The 18,162-nt window shown below is 55.0% G+C and overlaps 7 protein-coding genes across 7 annotated transcripts; 2 read left to right on the forward strand and 5 right to left on the reverse strand.

Moving 5' to 3' along the window:
- Positions 1-129: 129 nt before the first annotated feature.
- Positions 130-1,536, reverse strand: SETTUDRAFT_168012 (uncharacterized protein). The gene has a single exon (XM_008025245.1). It carries the CDS (start codon positions 1,310-1,312, stop codon positions 182-184), a length of 1,131 nt encoding a protein of 376 aa, XP_008023436.1. The 5' UTR covers positions 1,313-1,536; the 3' UTR covers positions 130-181.
- Positions 1,537-2,468: 932 nt separating this feature from the next.
- Positions 2,469-3,860, reverse strand: SETTUDRAFT_168013 (uncharacterized protein). The gene has a single exon (XM_008025246.1). It carries the CDS (start codon positions 3,759-3,761, stop codon positions 2,898-2,900), a length of 864 nt encoding a protein of 287 aa, XP_008023437.1. The 5' UTR covers positions 3,762-3,860; the 3' UTR covers positions 2,469-2,897.
- A 1,153-nt stretch (positions 3,861-5,013) lies between these two features.
- SETTUDRAFT_168014 (uncharacterized protein) lies at positions 5,014-6,319 on the reverse strand. The gene is made up of 2 exons (XM_008025247.1): positions 5,461-6,319; positions 5,014-5,344 (listed from the first exon to the last, which is right to left on the reverse strand). Exons 1-2 carry the CDS (start codon positions 6,208-6,210, stop codon positions 5,270-5,272), a joined length of 825 nt encoding a protein of 274 aa, XP_008023438.1. The 5' UTR covers positions 6,211-6,319; the 3' UTR covers positions 5,014-5,269.
- Positions 6,320-6,506: 187 nt separating this feature from the next.
- SETTUDRAFT_159949 (uncharacterized protein) lies at positions 6,507-7,544 on the forward strand (the record flags this gene model as incomplete). Its single annotated transcript, XM_008025248.1, has 2 exons — positions 6,507-6,520; positions 6,578-7,544. 2 exons carry the CDS (start codon positions 6,507-6,509, stop codon positions 7,542-7,544), a joined length of 981 nt encoding a protein of 326 aa, XP_008023439.1.
- A 320-nt stretch (positions 7,545-7,864) lies between these two features.
- SETTUDRAFT_46368 (uncharacterized protein) lies at positions 7,865-11,232 on the reverse strand (the record flags this gene model as incomplete). The annotated part of the gene is made up of 4 exons (XM_008025161.1): positions 7,865-10,704; positions 10,859-10,921; positions 10,987-11,076; positions 11,151-11,232. 4 exons carry the CDS (start codon positions 11,230-11,232, stop codon positions 7,865-7,867), a joined length of 3,075 nt encoding a protein of 1,024 aa, XP_008023352.1.
- A 432-nt stretch (positions 11,233-11,664) lies between these two features.
- Positions 11,665-12,909, forward strand: SETTUDRAFT_128447 (uncharacterized protein; the record flags this gene model as incomplete). Its single annotated transcript, XM_008025249.1, has 3 exons — positions 11,665-11,849; positions 11,960-12,680; positions 12,737-12,909. 3 exons carry the CDS (start codon positions 11,665-11,667, stop codon positions 12,770-12,772), a joined length of 942 nt encoding a protein of 313 aa, XP_008023440.1. The 3' UTR covers positions 12,773-12,909.
- A 185-nt stretch (positions 12,910-13,094) lies between these two features.
- SETTUDRAFT_46370 (uncharacterized protein) lies at positions 13,095-18,112 on the reverse strand (the record flags this gene model as incomplete). Its single annotated transcript, XM_008025162.1, has 3 exons — positions 13,095-14,652; positions 14,712-17,375; positions 17,438-18,112. The coding sequence occupies 3 exons, from the start codon at positions 18,110-18,112 to the stop codon at positions 13,348-13,350; spliced, it is 4,644 nt and encodes a 1,547-aa protein (XP_008023353.1). The 3' UTR covers positions 13,095-13,347.
- Between the last annotated feature and the right edge of the window lie 50 nt (positions 18,113-18,162).

The following is an 18,162-nucleotide window of genomic DNA, read 5'->3' on the forward strand; positions in this document are numbered from 1 at the left end:
TAATAGCGTAGTCTTGGAAGCCGTGGCGGTACAGGAAAGCTGGGGCTGGTGGCATGATGCGGCGCTAGCCATGCAGGTACTGGATATCCGTGTGGCTATGTGGCTGGGCACGGGCACGTGATTCGTCGCGTCACTTGGTAGACGCATTTGCATTCACATTTCTTATTGTGGCTGCATTTGTCTACTTTCCAGCCGGCTCCTTGCCCGTCAGCGCGTCAGTGAAGACCTTTCGCAATGCCTCAATCGCCTCTTCGCCAATCTGGTAATGCACCACAAACCTGCCACCGCGCACCACCACCCCATACTTATTCCCCAGCTCGATAAAGCTATCTAGATCAACATTGGAGGCTTTCAGGTCCACCCACACCATGTTGGTGTCTACAGGGTATTGCAGCTTCCCCCCAAGGTCGGTCCACATCTTTGCAATCCGCTTGGCATTCTTGTGCGACTGTGCCAGCTTTCCACCAAGGAACGTTTCCTCGATAGCGACACGCATCGGAGCAGCCACGACGCCAGATTGGCGTAGCCCGCCACCAATCGACTTGCGGATCCAGCGGCTGCGTTTGATGAAAGCTGTGGTGCCGACGAGGATGCTGCCAATGGGCGCACCAAGGCCTTTGCTGACGCACAGGTTGATACTGTCGAATTCGGCACAAAACTCCTTGAGGGATCCGGCGCCCGCAGCTACCGCCTCCCACAGGCGTGCGCCGTCTAGGTGCATGATGATGCCATGTTGGCGCGCCCAGGCTGATATGCGCTTGACTTCAGAAAGAGGCATAATGGCGCCGTTGAGCGTGTTTTCAAGCGACAGCATGCGTGTTGGGCAAGCATGGACGTCATCCGAGATGACTGCGTACTTTTGGATATCTTCTAGGGTAAGATATGTGCCGTTGGTCGCGTCCAGAGACTGGATCATGGCCTGGGACAAGGTCGCTACACCTCCTGCCTCGTAGTTGATAATGTGGCCTCGGCGGTCGCATATCACGGCGTGTGGAGGACTGGTAAGGTGGGATCGGAACGCAACCTGGTTGCCCATTGTGCCAGAGAGAACGAGAAGCGCCGCCTCTTTTCCAGTCAAGTCGGCAACGAAGCGCTCGAGGGACAACGTGGTTGTGTCTTCCTCCATGACATCGTCGAGCAAGCTGCACGTCTGAATGGCCTTGAGCATCGACAGCGTGGGCGTCGTGTGCACATCGGAGCGGAAGTCAAAGGCCGCCGGGTTCTTTTCATGGCCCCACGTCACGCCCTCAATGGTCGCAGCATCGAGCAGGCTATTGCTGCTCTTGCCAGTGTACTGTGACGCCTCGCCCATGTTGAGCCGGACGGTTGATGTATGGAGTTTGTGTAGGGAGGGGCTCACGGGGCGGACAATGGGCACCCGAGCAGACGCGGCCAGAGGAGGTCCTTGGGCAAGTGTGAGGTCAATGGCAGCGTGCGTGACAAAGGCACGTACTGTAGAGGCGCCGTAGCGGGTTTAAATGCGGTCGCGGCATGGCAAGGCGAGTCGAGGGCGTGATAGGGCGCACGGCATTACAGTACTTAAAGGCGTGCCCAGCCGAAGATATGCGGCGCCGACTTTGCCAGCGCGGAACAGCCTCGACTCCGATTCGCCCACGCCGCTCGCCTGTTCTCCAGTACACTCCCCAAGCCATGGCGTTGCATACTATTACCTACACGAAACCATCTGCCAGTACTCGTGGCACTTTCTCTCGCCGTCACGAGCCAGCAAGCGTCGTCGCCGGTCAGAAACCCCTCCTCCACGACGCACCACTCAGCACAGCTAGCTCCGCCTCCGCCTCTGCATCGCCCCACGGCAGGCGAGTATTGCCGATCCTGATAGCAGGCTTCTTCCACTTTGCAACCGCAGCGTGCATGCTATCGTCACCATTCTGAAAGTGAGCCAATGGGAACGTGTTTTCCTGAACACATACGGTATGCCATAAACAGCTGCATCCTGTGAAAGACCTACGTCTTCACACTGATCTCGCTTACCCACTACCGATCCTCATCTGCAACACAGACAAAGGCTGGTCTAGACTCTAGCGTTGAAGGGATGGGCTTGGCATGCTGAGCACATATAAGTTCTCTTGGCTTGTTCCATTTCATGCTCAATGGCATGACTGCCGACTTGTATATCGCAGGCTCCGATGGATATCAAAGTACGACCTCAATAACTCGCCAGCTCTTACTCACTACACTGGAAGTAGCAGTTACTTCACAGCTTCAAATATCCTTCGCCATCATCTCTGTTTCTGAAATACATACAAGAACCACTTGACGACTGTAATCCATACCGGCCAGTTTCAAACATGCTATCAGACTTTCCGATGAATAACACACGCCTATCTGGCGATATACGCTAGACCAGGGACGTGAGCCTATCATGGGACTTTTAGCAAGACCCGGATAGCGACTTGGCTCCTTTCGGACCCAATACGGTCGGTGGTGGTAACCGGCCCGGTCGTCTATACCAGCTCACTGATTTCGAGCCGGTCTCCCCGCTTTCATCTCACCCCACACAAAGTACCACGGAGCCTTGGATCGGATAATTATCCAGGCGATAACGTCCCAGCTGTTTCAGTGGCGGGTTTCGCATTGCTACTTATGATTGCATCTCTGGGCTTGGTTCCTGCATCTTGATTGGTTATATGCGACTTCTGAAAGAAACGGCACCATATCAAATTACAAACAGTTACGGCCATATTTGGACCAGCGACTTGTTTGTCCTGATCCCTTGGAACATACTAACTCATCGGAGAATACTACACATACAACCTTGCACACGAACAGCCCTACGCGTACACAAGCAATGACGAAGAACAGATAGTCTATCATGAATCTAGCAATGTCAACCCCCAAATACCACAACAGCACAAAAATTCTACAATTACCTCAGCTCATACTGTTCTCAACACTCGCACTCCCGTTGCCTCGGCTATGTCGTATATCGCACCCACCACACGATTGACATCGCCGCTCTTGAGCGGAACGCGATGAGCGCCCTCCCACTCCACCAGCGTCGCGGAGCCCTTTTCGCAATACTCGTCCAACAGCTTTCTGTGCAGATTTAGCCCCGGGTCCGCCATGCCATGGACATGCAGCGTCGGCCGCTTCAGCGTCGCCTCCTCGTCCACCTCGCTGCAAAACTGAAATCCCTCGGATAAGCTGCCCGCGTCCACGAGGGCCTTGCTCTTCAAAAGCTGCGGATTGAAATTACTCAGGGGAGCTCGTCCCGCCAGCAGCACGCCAAAGCGCCAGGTGAGATTGGGGATGCCCGTGGGGCCTGGCGCGACGACGGTATACCCGCGTTTCCTTGCGTCGGCCTCGCGCGCCTGTTGTTCCAGCAGCAAGCTCGCCGACATTTTGGCGCCCTGGCTGAAGCCCATCAGCCCCACCCATTCTCCCGTGCCGCCAGCCTGATCGTCGTCCTCCATAGCCGTGCGTATCGCGTATCCGTTCTCCTCGATGCATGTTTCGTCGTCGACTTCTGGGTGCTCGGGCAGCCAGCGCAACCAGCGGCGGAACGGCGCATAGTCGCTGTACACGCCGATGATGTCGGAATGGGGATCGCAGAAGAAGGGCGCATCGGCCCACACGAGGCGAAACGAATGCTGCAGGTGGCGGATGAGCGCTCGCGATTGCGCCTCGAAGATGGCTGCGTTGACGCCTCCGCCGTGGAGGCACAGGATTCGCGGGAACCCTCGTGTGTCGGGCTTTGTCGACGGTATCTTGGATGCCGCCGGGGGCTGAGAGGACACCATGTTTCGAGGGCTGCTACAACCCGTGTGCACACGCACGCTATGTATGTATATCAAATACACGTACTTATGCTCCAAAAAGAAAGAAAGGAAGATCCAATGGTAAGTAACCCCGCACTACATGAACGAAGAAGAACAATAAGCGCTCTATGAAGTTACAATGGAAAGAGAAACGGAAATGGCCTCAACTACACCTAAATCATTAACACCGGGCTATACTTAGCTAGGCTCGGACTCCGAAAGGGCAGAAGGACCTAGGGCCAAAGTAGGTGAAAGCAACAAGACCAAATTCCCCTAATGCACATGCATCTATCCCTGCATGGCACCACCATGTACTTTACTCTAAGTATACTCTACACCCTCCACTATCACAAATCCGATAAGATAAATCCCCTCAAAAAAAAACAAGACGCAACCCATTTTGAAAAAAAAAATTAATCCCGAATCTGCGTTCTGCCAATGCTTCAAAGTGCCGAGTTGCACTACAGATCTGATCTTCGTTGGAACAACAACAAGAAGAAGAAGAGAACGTGTATTATTATCGTTCTCGCCAGGATGTCCATGTCACTGAAAGGAACAACAGGGAAAAAAAAGAGAGAGAGAGGTGGGCGGGGAACCAGGCTTCGGCTCAGCTCCTCTGCTCAGCCCCCTTCCCCCGAACTAGGACTTGGATATACTCCGAATATCCCTAACCCGCCAAAGCACCGCATTGTGAGGGGCAACCCGGCTTAAATCGGGAATGCCATGCTTGTAAGTACGTATAAAAAGGTTGGAACTGTTTTGCGAAACAATTGTACACAACTAATTTTTTTTTTGCGGGGGTTTTCTTCTTCCTCTTGTTTTTTACGCTTGAGGGTTACACACATGTGAACTTACTTTCTGTTTGCAGTCAATGCCGTCTCGTTCCGAGCATTGAATTCATATACTCCTTATTCGTCGGCTTTGTTTCTTTGATTCCCAATTACTTCCGCGTTATCAGTCTTTTTGTTTTTTGGTTTCAAAGTTTAGGTACTGGGTAGCCAAAGCATGGGTACCACCACGACTTTCCAGCACGCCATCTCGCTTCCTACTTATTTTCGATTCACAAGTAGGAACATGGAGGAAATACTAGAGCCAGAGTGGAAGAATATATCAAAGAACCATGTTATAGTTTCAATATCAATCATGCGACTCACAAGATTCGTCTTCCTAGTCATCACATGCCCAATGTATTAGTCGCTTCAGTTGTTTTGTCTTTTTGGAGCAAAGTCATCAACAAATGCAATAGTATTGAGAAGCCTCCATCATGTGATTCCTTTTTGATAGCGAATTCGCTATTCTACACTGAAAACCCATCATGGCACAAATGACCAGAGTCGCATCAGCTTTGCCGGTTACCACCCAATAACACAGCCGAAAGCCGCTCCAACACTCGGATCGTGCGACCAGTCATCATTACCCCCGAGCCGTGTCTTGAACAACATATACCACGTGGTAAGCTCTTTGCCATGCGTATGCCCCTCTAAACTCTTCTAAGCAGCCGTCTTGGGCGCATTGGCCGAGTACTGGGAAAGGAACTGAGGGTCATTTTCGAATTCTTCCTTAACCTGTCAATTGTTAGCGTGAGTACTATGCTGGCAAAGTAGAGAGTAAGGGCCTGGAGTCTGTAAAGCCTGGTATGCTGTACAACATCCCCAGGCATCCCAACTCCTTGTATACTTACGATATCAAGACCACCCACTAGCTCACCCTCGGCCCACAATTGAGGGAATGTGGGCCAGTCGGCAAACTCCTTCAAGCCCTGCCTGACCTCGTCGTCGGCCAAAATGTTAAAGAAGCCGTATCGGATGCTCTTTTCACGAAGAATGCTCACTGTTTGCCGGCTAAAGCCACACTGCGGCGCGCTCGGTGTACCCTTCATGAAGAGCATAACGGGTGCTGCCTTGACGAGCTCTGATAGTCTTTGGTGTAGCTCCTCCTTGCTTGTCTGCTGCTCGCCTGCAGTATGTTCGGGTGCGGTCTTGGGGTCCTGTGCGCTCGGTGTGTAGCCCGCAAGGTTCTTTCCGGCGCTGTCGCTACTCTCCTGCGGTCGTGTGACAGTTTGCGCAGGAGGTAGAGTTGACTGGCCGCTGCCCGCTCCAGCGTACTTCTCGACAGCTGCGCGCACTTTTGAAGCGTCCGAGCCGGAAACCGTTTCCATGACCTTGCCACCCTTTTGTAGAACAATGTACGGGACTGCGGTCACATCGTATGCCTCTGAGACTTCTGGCAGTTCCTCGGCATTGAGGGAGAAGAAGGATATCGGCGCGTCGGCGGGATATGTGCTTGCGAGCGTCTTGAGGACGACGGACATTTGCTCGCATGGCTTGGCCCATGGTGCGTGGAAGTAGATGACTGCGAGTGTGGAAGCGGGGAGGGCGGAAATGGTCGACTGGAACGCCGTCTCGTCGGGGATCTCTTGCACAGTGGCCATGGCGATGGTGGTGTGAATGCAAGTGTAAGAAATGAGTTTGCGCGATCTGAGTGCCGTCAAGACAGTCGGGCACCAAGCCGTGATCTGATTAATATTTAGTCGCCGCCCTGCAGAAAGCGCCTGCACATGGAAATCACGTCAGAGGGGCGGCCTCGCCCACCACCCCGCCACTGCCGTTATCAGATCGGCCAAACGTTTCGCCGCCGCCGGCTATCGCTGGAACTTTTTGTTCCCGCCAAGATTTCGACATCAGCATCACAAACACCGCCCGCAAAACCAGCACAAACACCGCAAAGATGCTGAAGCAAGCGTACGTGGAGCAGTCGCCAAACGAAACAGATCAATTCCATCTAACAATTTCTCGCAGAAAGCCCAAGACTGCGCGCGCCAAGCGCGAAATGAAAAAGCGCGAGCCGCAACAGCACGAGAACCCCAAGACCACGCTCTTTGTATCTGGCCAAAAGACGTCTCAGATCCTCAAGCTCGCCGTCGCCGACCTCTGTACCTTGAAGCGCCCTATGGCCGAGCGCTTCACCAAGAAGAACGACATCCACCCGTTCGAAGATGCCTCGTCGCTCGAGTTCTTCTCCCAGAAGAACGACACCTCGCTCCTTGTGCTGTCGCTGCACTCGAAGAAGCGCCCACACTGCATAACGCTAGCTCGCACCTTCTCGTACAAGATGCTCGACATGATTGAGCTGTACCTCAACCCGGAGACGTTCCGCACGCTGCAGCAGTTCAAGAACAAGAAGCCCTCGATTGGCCTCAAGCCCATGCTCAGTTTCCACGGCACCGTCTTCGAAGACCCCAACCAGACCAAATACACGTTGTTCAAGAGCCTGTTCATCGACTTCTTCAAGGGCCACGACACAAACGAAATCGACGTCGAAGGCCTGCAGTACATTGTCTCGGTTGCGGCCGAAGAACCCACCGACGAGCTGCCCAACCCGCAAGTACACCTGCGCTTCTATCTCCTGCGCACAAAGCGCTCGGGCCAGAAGCTGCCGCGCATCGAAGTCGAGGAAATGGGGCCCCGCATGGACTTTACCCTCGGCCGCGAAATGTTCCCCGACCCAGACATGCTCAAGCAGGCGCTCAAGACACCAAAGGGCAACGAGGCCCGCACCAAGAAGAACATTGACATGAACTCGATGGGTGACAAGACGGCCAAGGTCCACGTCGGCAAGCAGGACTTTGGCAACCTGCAGACGAGGAAGATGAAGGGTCTCAAGCGCGGTCGTAACGAAAGCGACGATGACGAGGAGGTTGGTGTCGAGGATAGTGAGAGCGAGGACGAAGAAGAGGAGAAGACGCCCAAGAAGGTAAAGGTATAAACTACTGGGCACTAATGCATCGTGAAAGCCACGTCGAGGAGCGTACGAGCATGTACGCACTGCATGGGTTGGCGTTAATGGAGTCATTCCAAGCGTTGATATATTACGCGAGACTATCTATGCATCTATACCTTTTATTTTGCGTCTGAAAGAAGAACTGCGTCCTAGACGTGAAAATGTTGGAATCAAAAGTTACGCATCGACATACAAAGAAATACTCAAGTGAGCAGTCTGGCGTTCAAAGTCGTGAATTCCATAGATGAATATATATAACGAACCTATCTACCCAATGCACCACAAGACATATATCATAGTACATTCTACTCGTCATCCGGCTCATCAGCCAGCAACCACTTAGCCCTGCACTTGACTGCCGCCGTGCGAACCTCTCTCTTTGCATCGTCCAGCGCAGCAATCAACTTCCTGACCACCTCCCGCCTGTACTTCAACAGGTTCTCCTCCTTGAACCTGTCGGCAACAAGATACAAGCACTTGAGTGCTGCGACCCTGACGCTCGGTGGCGGGGGAGGCCCAGCCGCCGCGTCCTTGGCAACGATGGCATTCGCAAGCAGGCGCGAGATGAGTGCGCCAGCGTGCTCTTCAAGCACAGCGGGCTTGGCGGTGAGCGTGGAGGAAAGCGTGCCGATTGCTGCTTCCTTGACCGTGTCGACGCCCTTGAGGGAGAGGGACTGCAGCAGGAGAGTAGAGAGCTGTCCGACTTCTTCGACGACAATGTCGAACGGCATCCACCTCAATGCTCCACTCAGCGCGACGAGGTAGTTTGGTTTCATCTCTGTGTCTGCATCTCGGAATGCAGATGTAATATTTGGCACCAGCAGGGCAAAGGTTTTGTGCTTGTGTAGGCCCAGGATCTGGCAGTGATTCTCCTTGGTCAAGAGATCGTCGGGCTGGAGTAATGTGGTAAAGCCTTGAGCTACCGTACTTCCGTACTTGGGGTGCGATAATAGAGACAGCAAAGTCGGGTACAGTGTGTTGAGCACCGGGCTGCTTCGCAGCACAATTCCCTTTAAGCAAGCGAAGATGATCCGTATCCGTGGCGGGTCCAGCTTCTCTGGATTCAGGAGGTCGAAATTGGCAACGAGAGGATCCATACAAGTCTTGAGGGCAGCTGAAGAATAGTACTTGTTGATGACGAGCGACATCTGGCGAAGTGAAGCCGATCTAACATGAAGGGATAGGGTGGGTTGTTGCGCGTAATTCGCGAGAGAAGAAACCAAGAGCTGCAGCTCGCAGGGAAGAGTCGCGTCTTTCCGGAAAGAAGCGACGAGATGCGTCGAAACAATCATTGTCTTGTCGGCCTCTACGCCGGCGTTGGTGTTGAAAGGCGGAAGTTCGCCTTGCGGCTTGCCACGGAACAACGTATACAGTTCTGCAGCCACAGGATTTTGTTGGTCGGTGGGCAAGTATCTGATGATGAGATTGCAGATGCGACCGACGAGATCGATGGTTGACTCGTCGTTAAATGCTGCCGGATGTGATTCGTCCGAGCTCGACAACCGCTGAATCAATGGCAGGGCGATATCCTGGTAGTATGTAGAGCTTCCCGAACTCTGCGAAAGCTTGTTTTCGCCCTTCCTGAGCGCGTACAGGATTGCTGAGAGAAGCGCAACAATATATGTAGAAGAAGCATGCTGCTGGACCGCTGTGCTGAACTTGTTCTTGAGGCGCAGTATGACGGTATCGAATACCTGCTCTTCGCTAGCGAGCTTAGCAAAGGCTTCAAGTACCGCGGAGTAGCTGTTGGATCCGTCTGCGTCGGTATCTGGTAATTGTGCGAGGAAAGCTGGGAAAGCCTTGTCAACAACAACTTGTGGCTTTTGATGGGCGATTTCGACGATGCCGTTGATTGCCGCCTCTTTCACTTCATCTTTTCCGTATGATTCTTCGTGAACAACAACAGTATGCAGCAATTGGATCACTCTGCCAACATCCTCGTCGCTCAAAAGCCCTCGTGCTTTGGACAATTGAATCAATCCATCGAGACACACCAGGCGGAAGGACACTTCTTTGACGGGCGCAGTTTCGAGTCCGCTCAACATTACTTCCAGCGCTTGGTCTCGGAACTCGGCTAACGCATTATTACCAGCCTTTTCTCCGCCAGGACCCATGTTTCTCCAGTCACCATAGACATCGATGTTGGCTTTGATTAGTTGAACAAGGACTTCAAGGAGGCCTCGGCGCTTTGCCATGGTGTCTGCTGTTTGGAAAAGGAGGAAGAGGTTCGGCAGTACTCCAGCCAAAAGAATGCTCGTCACTTCCGGAGACACATTGGCTATGCTCTTCAGGAACCGCGCAGACGCCTGCGACTGCTTTGTCGGTGCATCCTCGAGATGTTCATTGCATTCTTTGATGATTGGTTTGAGGTAGGCGTTCAGCGATCCGGGAGTACCCTGCGACAAGGTCCTCGCAATTGCAGCCAAGGCCTTCAACGCCTCTTGGGCAAGGTCCTCCTCTTGCACATTAAGCACTTCAAACTTGAGAGCATCCCACAGTGTTATCGCGTATAGCGACACAGTTTTTGGTCCATACTCGGTCACACAGTCCGTGATTGTGGTTAGCACGTCTCGCTTTGTGTTCATAGACGTAGAATCGAGCTTGTCCAGAAGCGCAGGGAAGGCATACGGCGCGAAGTCGGCCGTGGAGGAAATGCAATCGCGCAACCGGTCCTTGAGGTCCTGAGCAGTGATACCGTATGGATCATCGGGAGGCGGCCTAAATGTGATAGGAAAGTAGTTGAAGACGGCATCGAACAGATCCTGCGCATCCCCACCAATGCTCCATTCCGTCATGGGTACTCTCAGTATCGAAAACACAACCATCAGGTTTCGAGGATCCTTCTCTCCGTCAAAGTATGAAATGAAGCGCGACATGAAGTCGGGGGTCGCATCGTGGTGGGCTCGAAGGACTTCGCGGTACTTTGCCATGAGGGTATCTATGAGCTGCAGTACCGGATACCGCTCGCTCTGCTGTTTGTACTGGCGCAGCGGGTGGGTGTTGGAAAGCAGCGCCTCGACTATGCTGACAACTCTTTGGTCGTCCCATTTTCCCAGCTGCTCGAGTGCCGACAATGCTCTTGCGCACGATCCTAAGCCTTCGGTATCTTCGGTTCGAGAAAGGGTGAAGTCGCACAGCAGGTTGCCTGAAGAGTGTTAGCCTGGTCGACTTGGCCGACATGCCGTCGATGTCTCGGTCCAAAAAGCTCTCCTAAGGAATTGTGTAAAAGCTCTCGAGACTTCCCATACACGGGAGGATGCGTTCCTGCGGTACCAGAGGGAAACCTGCAATCTACGTACGTTGCTGTAAGGAAAGGACCTTTTGCGGCGTGGCAGCAAGCACATCCGCAAGATACGACAAGGCTGTGGAGGGTTAGCATTGTGCGAGGTCAACAAACCAAAGACGGGAGGGAGGGATGTGCACCTACTCTTGGAGCGTATGGCGCCATCCTCGCTATTCAAGTACTCTCCCAAGTCCGTGACCAAGCTAATAAGTTTCAATTCGCCATTCTGGAGTCCTGTCCGCCATCAGCACGCGCCTTGGCCCCAACGTCCACGCCCAACTGCCCCCTTCGAGAAGGCGCATACATACGCGTCGCGCTCAGCTCAGCAGTCGCTGCCGCCTCCTTCTTGTTTCTGTCAAAATCCAGCAGATACTTCTGAATATCTGACATTCTCACGGCAGGTTTGGGGGGGGGGGAAGGAAAGAAGCGAACGAAGTGGGGGGGGAGGGGGAGAGGGGTAATCAAAAGTGCCGTGTCGTGGAAGCACGCGATGCACACACAGGCACTCGCTCACTTCCGCCATGACGTTACGGAGTTGCGGGGCTGCTGATTGGCCGGTATCGGATGGTGGGGCAAGATTGCGCCCGCCGCGCGCGAAAAAAAAAAGTTACTATGCGAGGGATTCACTGTTCGGCAAGTGGGTGAGAACAACAAGCCGTTTTTTTATTTTAGTTGTGTCAAATTAGGAAGAAAAGAGTTGGCCTGGGGTTTCGCACATACATCTCGCTCTCCTACCAAGCGACCTTCTCGACAAAAGACTACAGGTTTTTTTTTTCCTTGCTTTTCCCCGGATTCTCATTTTTTGCGTCCCCCCCCCCCACCATGGCTGAAGATAAACCCAATTGCAAGGTCGTCCTCGCCAACAACATTGCCAAGGGCCTTTTGGACGAAGTGCGTGACGGCCTGGAGAAAATCGGTCGAAAGCCACTTCTGGTTGGCTTCCTCTCGAGCGCGGATCCCGCCGCCAGAGTGTACGCCGAATGGACGGGCAAGACGTGTGTTGAAAAGTGAGCCCACTCGTTATGCTTTACCAATACCCGCGCACGCGACAGCATGGCAGACAGTGTGAAGGGGCAGGTGAAAATGGTCCAGTCGCTAATACCCATGTTCAACACAGTGGCTTCGCCTTTGAGCTCCGCGAAGTCGACCGCGAGCTTCTCGAAGACGCCCTCATCGAAGCCAACAACGACACGGCTGTCGACGGCATCATCGTGTACTACCCAATCTTCGGGAACCGGCAGGACCAGTACCTGCAGCAGATTGTGTCGATAGACAAGGATGTCGAGGGCCTGTCGCACCGCTACATCTTCAACATGTACCAGAACATCCGGTTCCTGGATCCCGCCAGCACTAAGAAGAGCATTCTGCCGTGCACGCCGCTGGCGGTGATCAAGATCCTCGAGTATCTGCGCATCTACAATACGATTCTGCCGTATGGGAACCGCCTGCATGGCCGTACCATCACGGTGATTAACCGGAGCGAGGTTGTGGGCCGCCCGCTCGCCGCGCTGCTGGCAAACGACGGCGCGCACGTCTACAGCGTCGATATCAACGACGTGCAGGAATTCACCCGTGGCGTGGGCCTCCGCAAGCGCCGCCACGAGGTCGTCGAGAAGCCTGGCTGGACCCTCGAAAACTGTCTTCCGCTGAGCGACGTCGTCATCAGCGGCGTGCCAGGCGACAAGTACAAAGTGCCACTTGACTTCATGCGCCCCGGCGCCGCGTGCATTAACTTCTCCAGCGAACGCAACTTTACGCCAGAGGTCAAGGAGAAGGCTTCGATTTACGTGCCCGCCATTGGCAAGGTGACGATTGCGGTGCTGCTGAGGAACTTGCTCGTACGTTCTTTTTTTTGGATCAATAATCCTGCTTTGTTAACTAACAATTCCGTCAGCGCCTCGCTCAGAACAAAATCGATGCCGCTGCTTAAGGTGTAGAGGAAAAGTCCTCGGCAGAGCCGGTCATCCAGTCGACTGCATAGTTTGGAGAACTTCCTCGGACTCATCTTTTTTCCTGTTCCAAACAAAAAAACCACCTTTGATACCCTTTAGAAGGCAAACACGCCATGCCAAAATAAAAGTTCACTCGTCTCATGCATTTTCCTTTTTATCCAGTTTCTTTCGCTGTATAACTCACATGCTCCATCTAGCAACGATACGTGCAAGAACTGTCACGATCCAATCGCAATCATTTAAGCTTTGCTCTGTACACTACCTTGCTCACTTATCACAACTGACAACAAGCCTATCTTGGTGATATCGTCTACCCACGACGAAGAAAGTTCCATTTGGATAAGCAACATTACTCTACTATAGATCAGAGAGGAAGAAGATAATCATTATTCCGTCGTTACAACCCAAAAAAGAACACATGACACCTCCCAGACAAAACAGCAATCGTAGCCTACACATGTCCAGGACACCTGGCTATGCAAAGACTTAAACCGCGATAGGAATCGAAATAGATTGAAACTTCAGCACATTCTCCAAGCTATGCCGAGGGCAGCTAGGGGGCCTCCGGTGGCATAGGAATAGGTACGCTTTCGACCTTGATCTCTGGTGGAGGCTCGTATACATCGTTTTCGGCTTCCAGTGCCGGTCTCCTGTGCACAGGCCTCTCTCGCTCCTCGTAATACATGTACTCCTCAGGACGGCTGTTGTGTCTCTGTGGAGGCGGCCTCTCGTATTCAACTGACATGTACCCCCCATAAGGCTCTGGTTCGAAGCGGTGAGGTTGGGGCATGTACGGGCCGCGGTGCCTGGGATCGCCCCGCACACGGATGACTTCATACTCATGTATGGGGTGGCCGTACTCATCGACGTACACAGGTTGCGGTCCACGAGGCTCATCATACCGATATCGTGGTGGTGGTGGTGAGTACGCACGCATGTGTGGCTGCATGCGATCTTGCACCGACACATAGCCGCGCGGATGGCGGCGCGAGTGTGCATAATAACCATCATCTTGCGGGTATTGGTCGACGCTCTGTTCCCTTGAGTAGCCCGCCTCGTAGTCATGTTCAGCATTGGGTTGTGGCGTCTCCTGCTGGTCGATACGGCGACGTTGCTCTTCATATCTCCTGCTCTGAGATCGGCTCATGCTAGACCCACGACCATATGGGTCCTCGCGGGCGACGCTCATGTACCGCTGGTAGCGAGATTGCCCTCGGTGTTCATAGGGTCGATCTCTGCGGCGGTGGGGCCCAGGTCTTCGTGGTGGTCCGCTCGGCCCAGCCATGGGTGGACGATGCCCATTGGGTTGATAGTCGTCATACCTAGAGCTGTTGGAAACAGTAGACGGTGCTCTAGGATGCGGTGGGCCTAGCGGGCGAATTGGAGCATTTGCTTCGGCCGGTGCAGGAGCGTCTGAAGGTGGGGGCGTGTAACGAGACCCTTCGTCATTTTCCTTTGTTGGCGCAGGAGGCTCGTTATCTGGCTGCGGTGGTGGCGGGGGCTGGGGGGGTTCGTTCTCCGCCAAGAACTTGTCCGCTGCGGACTGCCCTTGCGGTGTGCTGGTGTCCCGTAGTGGTCGCTCGTTCACATAGCGGTACTCGGATCGATAGTCGTCTTCTTCGTAGTATCGGACCGGACGCGGGTAAGCACTATACTCGCGGCTCCCGTGACTTCCCTCACGCGGGTGCGCGTAGACAATGTCTTCTGGCGGTCCATAGTATCGCTCTTGCTCCCGGAATGCTGTGCGTCGGCCGGTATAGTCGTCGTATGCAGGGCCTGCATGGATGATCCTTGGACTTGGAGCATACTCGACGTATTCGCGTGGACGGTGGTATCCGTCGTCTAGCTCTCTTGGCATCTGGAGACTCGTGGTTAGTTGTACGATAGATTTAGCGGTGAGCGCTGTGGGTGACCTACGTAGTACCGAGGCTCTGCATAATGGTGCTGCCTGCGCTCTGTAGGCGGGCTATCCCTGTAGAACCGTTTCCCGTTCATAGACGTGGGTGCGTCATTTACCTCGCCTGCAGCGTCCGGTGGTTTTGCTGGCAACGACGTGTTCGCCTCCACGGCAGCCATGAGGGAAGAAGCGGAGGGCTCCCCGGTCTCGCCCGGAGCATCCATGGCAGCAGAAATCTTGTCCGTGTCCTTGGGGCCAGAAGAAGCAGGCGAGGCCAATCCGTGGCTATTCATCACGTCAATCTTGGGCAGCGGCATGGGAAAGAGGCTTGGAAAAACCGTCGCAATCATTAGCAGTTTCTCGTCATCCATGCCGGGGGCGTGGATCAGTCCGGAAATGAAGCGCTCACTGGGAAGCTCGATCATGTTCTCCTTCCAGTCGAGTCTGGCGACTGGAATGCCATGGCCAGGAATCTGTTGCTGATACGGCTGGTGCTGGGCGCGGAAGTGTGACATGAGGCCTAGGACAGTATACGTTGTCCTCTCTTCTGACTTTGAGTAGTAAGAACCGGTCAGGTGATGTGCAGATCCAATCTGGCAGGCTTTGCACGAGAGCCCTGGCGCATTTTTCAATGCTTTGGGCACCTCGTGATTAGACAGAGCATCGATGAAGTGGTTCAGGTTTGGTTCGTGGTTGAACTCTACATGAAACTTGGAGATGACGCGATGCAGCAGCACGTAGACTCGGAGACTATTTGGCATGTCCTTGATTCCAGAGGTACGCTTCCACATGTCCTGTGTCATGTCGATGACGGTACTTACTTGCTTGTCAAACGAGCTAGTACTCTGGCCAGCATCCTCTGTACCGTGGGCAGCAGTCTCAGGGATTCCATGACCGGGCGGAGGCATACTGGGAGGTGGTGGGGGTGGTGGCGCTATGGCATTGTTGATCATGGCTGGAGACGTCAAGTAAGGGTTCTGGGCTGTATGGGCAGCGTATCCTGGAGGGCCCATTGCCTGGTGTGCGTACATGTCCACAGAGGCAGCATACGGCTGTGAATACTCCAATCCAGTCATTGAGCCGGGAGGCATCTGCGGTGGCGCAAATGGACCTGCGTACTGATTTCCGTAATTGTAAGGCCCCGGACTCGCTTGTGGCAGGTGAGTTGGCATGTGTGGGGTTGCCGTACCCGCGCGTGAGTATCCACCGTAGTAGCCGCCATACCCACCTGTGTTGCCAGCCGAGTGATGGCTGAGAAGCGGTACTTTGACGGACATGGGGTCGGGATGGAAGGGTGGCTCCTCGGGCCATTCGGCTTCTCTCCATGCTACCACGACGTTTCCCGAGCTAAAGGCGGCCGTGTGCTTGGCTCCATAGTGCTGCACGACGCCTTCAAAGCCATAATACTTGTTGTTGTGTTCGCAGCCATTGCCATAGCAGAGGAAGATTTCCTTGCGGAACTGTTCTGTTAGAGGCTTGATTTTGTTGTCGTAGACCCACTTCATGTTGTCGAGAACGAGCTTTGGCCGCGAATCTGCATGGTCAGCGGAAGGCGGCTCTCTCTGCGCCAGACGAGCAGCGTCGTTTTCAGTCTTTTGGGTGTAAAACGTGTGCCGCACATGGGCAAGCAGGTCGGCTGCAAACTTGGGACTGTTCTCGTAAGTAACGGCCTGGCCGTGATCCCACGCGCGATTGATAAAGTCGTCGGCAATAGCATCGAGCCGGTCGCGGATGGGGCGCTGTGTTTCTTCCCACTCGCGATCCATGGCCTCCCTGGCCTCTTTGGAGTTGGCATCGAGATGGCGACGGTCCAGCGACTTTGTGGGAAGAGAGGCAGCGCGAGCCACGTGGTCAGCTTCTGCTTGTTGGGCCGCAGGCAGTTGGGCAATCAAGCGGGGCTGGAGCACACTCCAGGCATAGTCGTTCATTGGCTGCGAAATCTGGATGGCCGCCTTGAAGGAATCCATGTGGCGCAAGATGTTGGGGGCAATGGGAGGGTCCATTTGCTGGCAGCGGCGCTCAATGTCGGTTTTGCGAGTCGCCTTGGCCTCGTTTGCATCATGCAGATTGCGCTGTCCCGAAGGCGTGAAGGCCTGGGGTGGGACGGTGGGGGGCCGCGCTTGGGCGAGTTGGGATGGTGGTGCTACCGCTGTTAGGTTGCGAACTGGAGGGGTGTTGTCAAGACGTCGAGACGTGTCGCCATGAGTGGCGGCAAATGAGACAGCAGAAGCACACTTACTTGCTGGAACTGGGGCATGAATTATAGGAGAGAGGGCTCGGGGTGGGGGGGACTTGGACGCATCCTTGTTGTGTGACGTGGCGGCGTGCGAGGGAGCAGCCGATACAGCACGCTTTGCGCCAGACGCCGATTGTTCTTCCATGGCCTGGTGTCTGGCCTCCCAGCGCTCCCAGTTCTCGGCGGCTTTGATGCGCTCTTTGCCCCTGGCGTCGAGGCCCTTGGACCATTCCTCGGCGGCGGCTGGGCCGCGGCTGAGGGCGTCATTGAGCTCGCGGGTGATGTCGTCGACGTGCGGCTTGTAGTAGTACTTTGCGATTTCGACGTCGGGCGGCGGTGTGGCCGAGTGCAGCAGGTGGGCGGGGACGTAGTGCTGATGGTTGGTGAGGAGGGCGAAGGGGAGGGCCGGGCGCAAGGCCGAGGCGGCCGAGAAGAGGAGGCTCGCGTCCTGGAGAGTCAGTGGCGGCTCGGTGCAGCAGGAGAGGGAGAAGGTCGTCGTCGTCGACTCACCGTCTGGCAGCGCTGGAGCAGACACGGCCCGCAGGCGCGGATGGCAAAGGGCCAGATGACGCGCACGCCGTGGCGGCCAGGGCCCTTTTGCCAGATGCGGTCGGCTGGAGAGTGAGCGGGTTGAGAGGGTTGGCGGTGGCAGAACTGGCACGTCCTGGACCAGGCCAGCTGCCACATGCGGCGCTCGCTGAAGCCGGGCAGCGGCTTGGGGGGCTTTGTACACAGGGCATTGCGGGCAGAGGCCCACAATGATTCAGACTTTAGGAGAGGCAGACGGGCGGCGCGCGACTTACAAGTCGAGGCGGCGCGCACGTCTGTGAGATAGCAATGAAAAGATCGATTGACCTGCATCAATCGACCGAGATCAGCGAGCGGACAAAAGGAGAAGACGTGCTGCCACAGCTCGGGCGGCAGGCGGGCGCAGCTGGGCAGCGGCGACGAGGCGCGACGGGAGCGCTTGGGGTCGTGATGGGCATCATGGGCGTCGGCGGGAGGAGCATGCTCGGCCTTGCGCTTTGCCAGCGGCGGCGGCGGCGGCGGCGCAGCGTCACTGTGGGCTGGCGCCGGCGCCGCCGACGACGACGACGACGCGTGTGCGGGCGACGACGCTGAGGGCGTAGGGTCCGGGGCGTAGAAGTCGACCGACGACACTGCGCTGGACTCGCGATCCTCCATGGTCGACTGCAGCCGGGCTCAAGCACACCAGCGGCCTACACGAGCAGCAT

The sequence above is a fragment of the Exserohilum turcica genome, assembly GCF_000359705.1.
Source record: "Exserohilum turcica Et28A unplaced genomic scaffold SETTUscaffold_14, whole genome shotgun sequence".
NCBI lineage: Eukaryota > Fungi > Ascomycota > Dothideomycetes > Pleosporales > Pleosporaceae > Exserohilum > Exserohilum turcicum.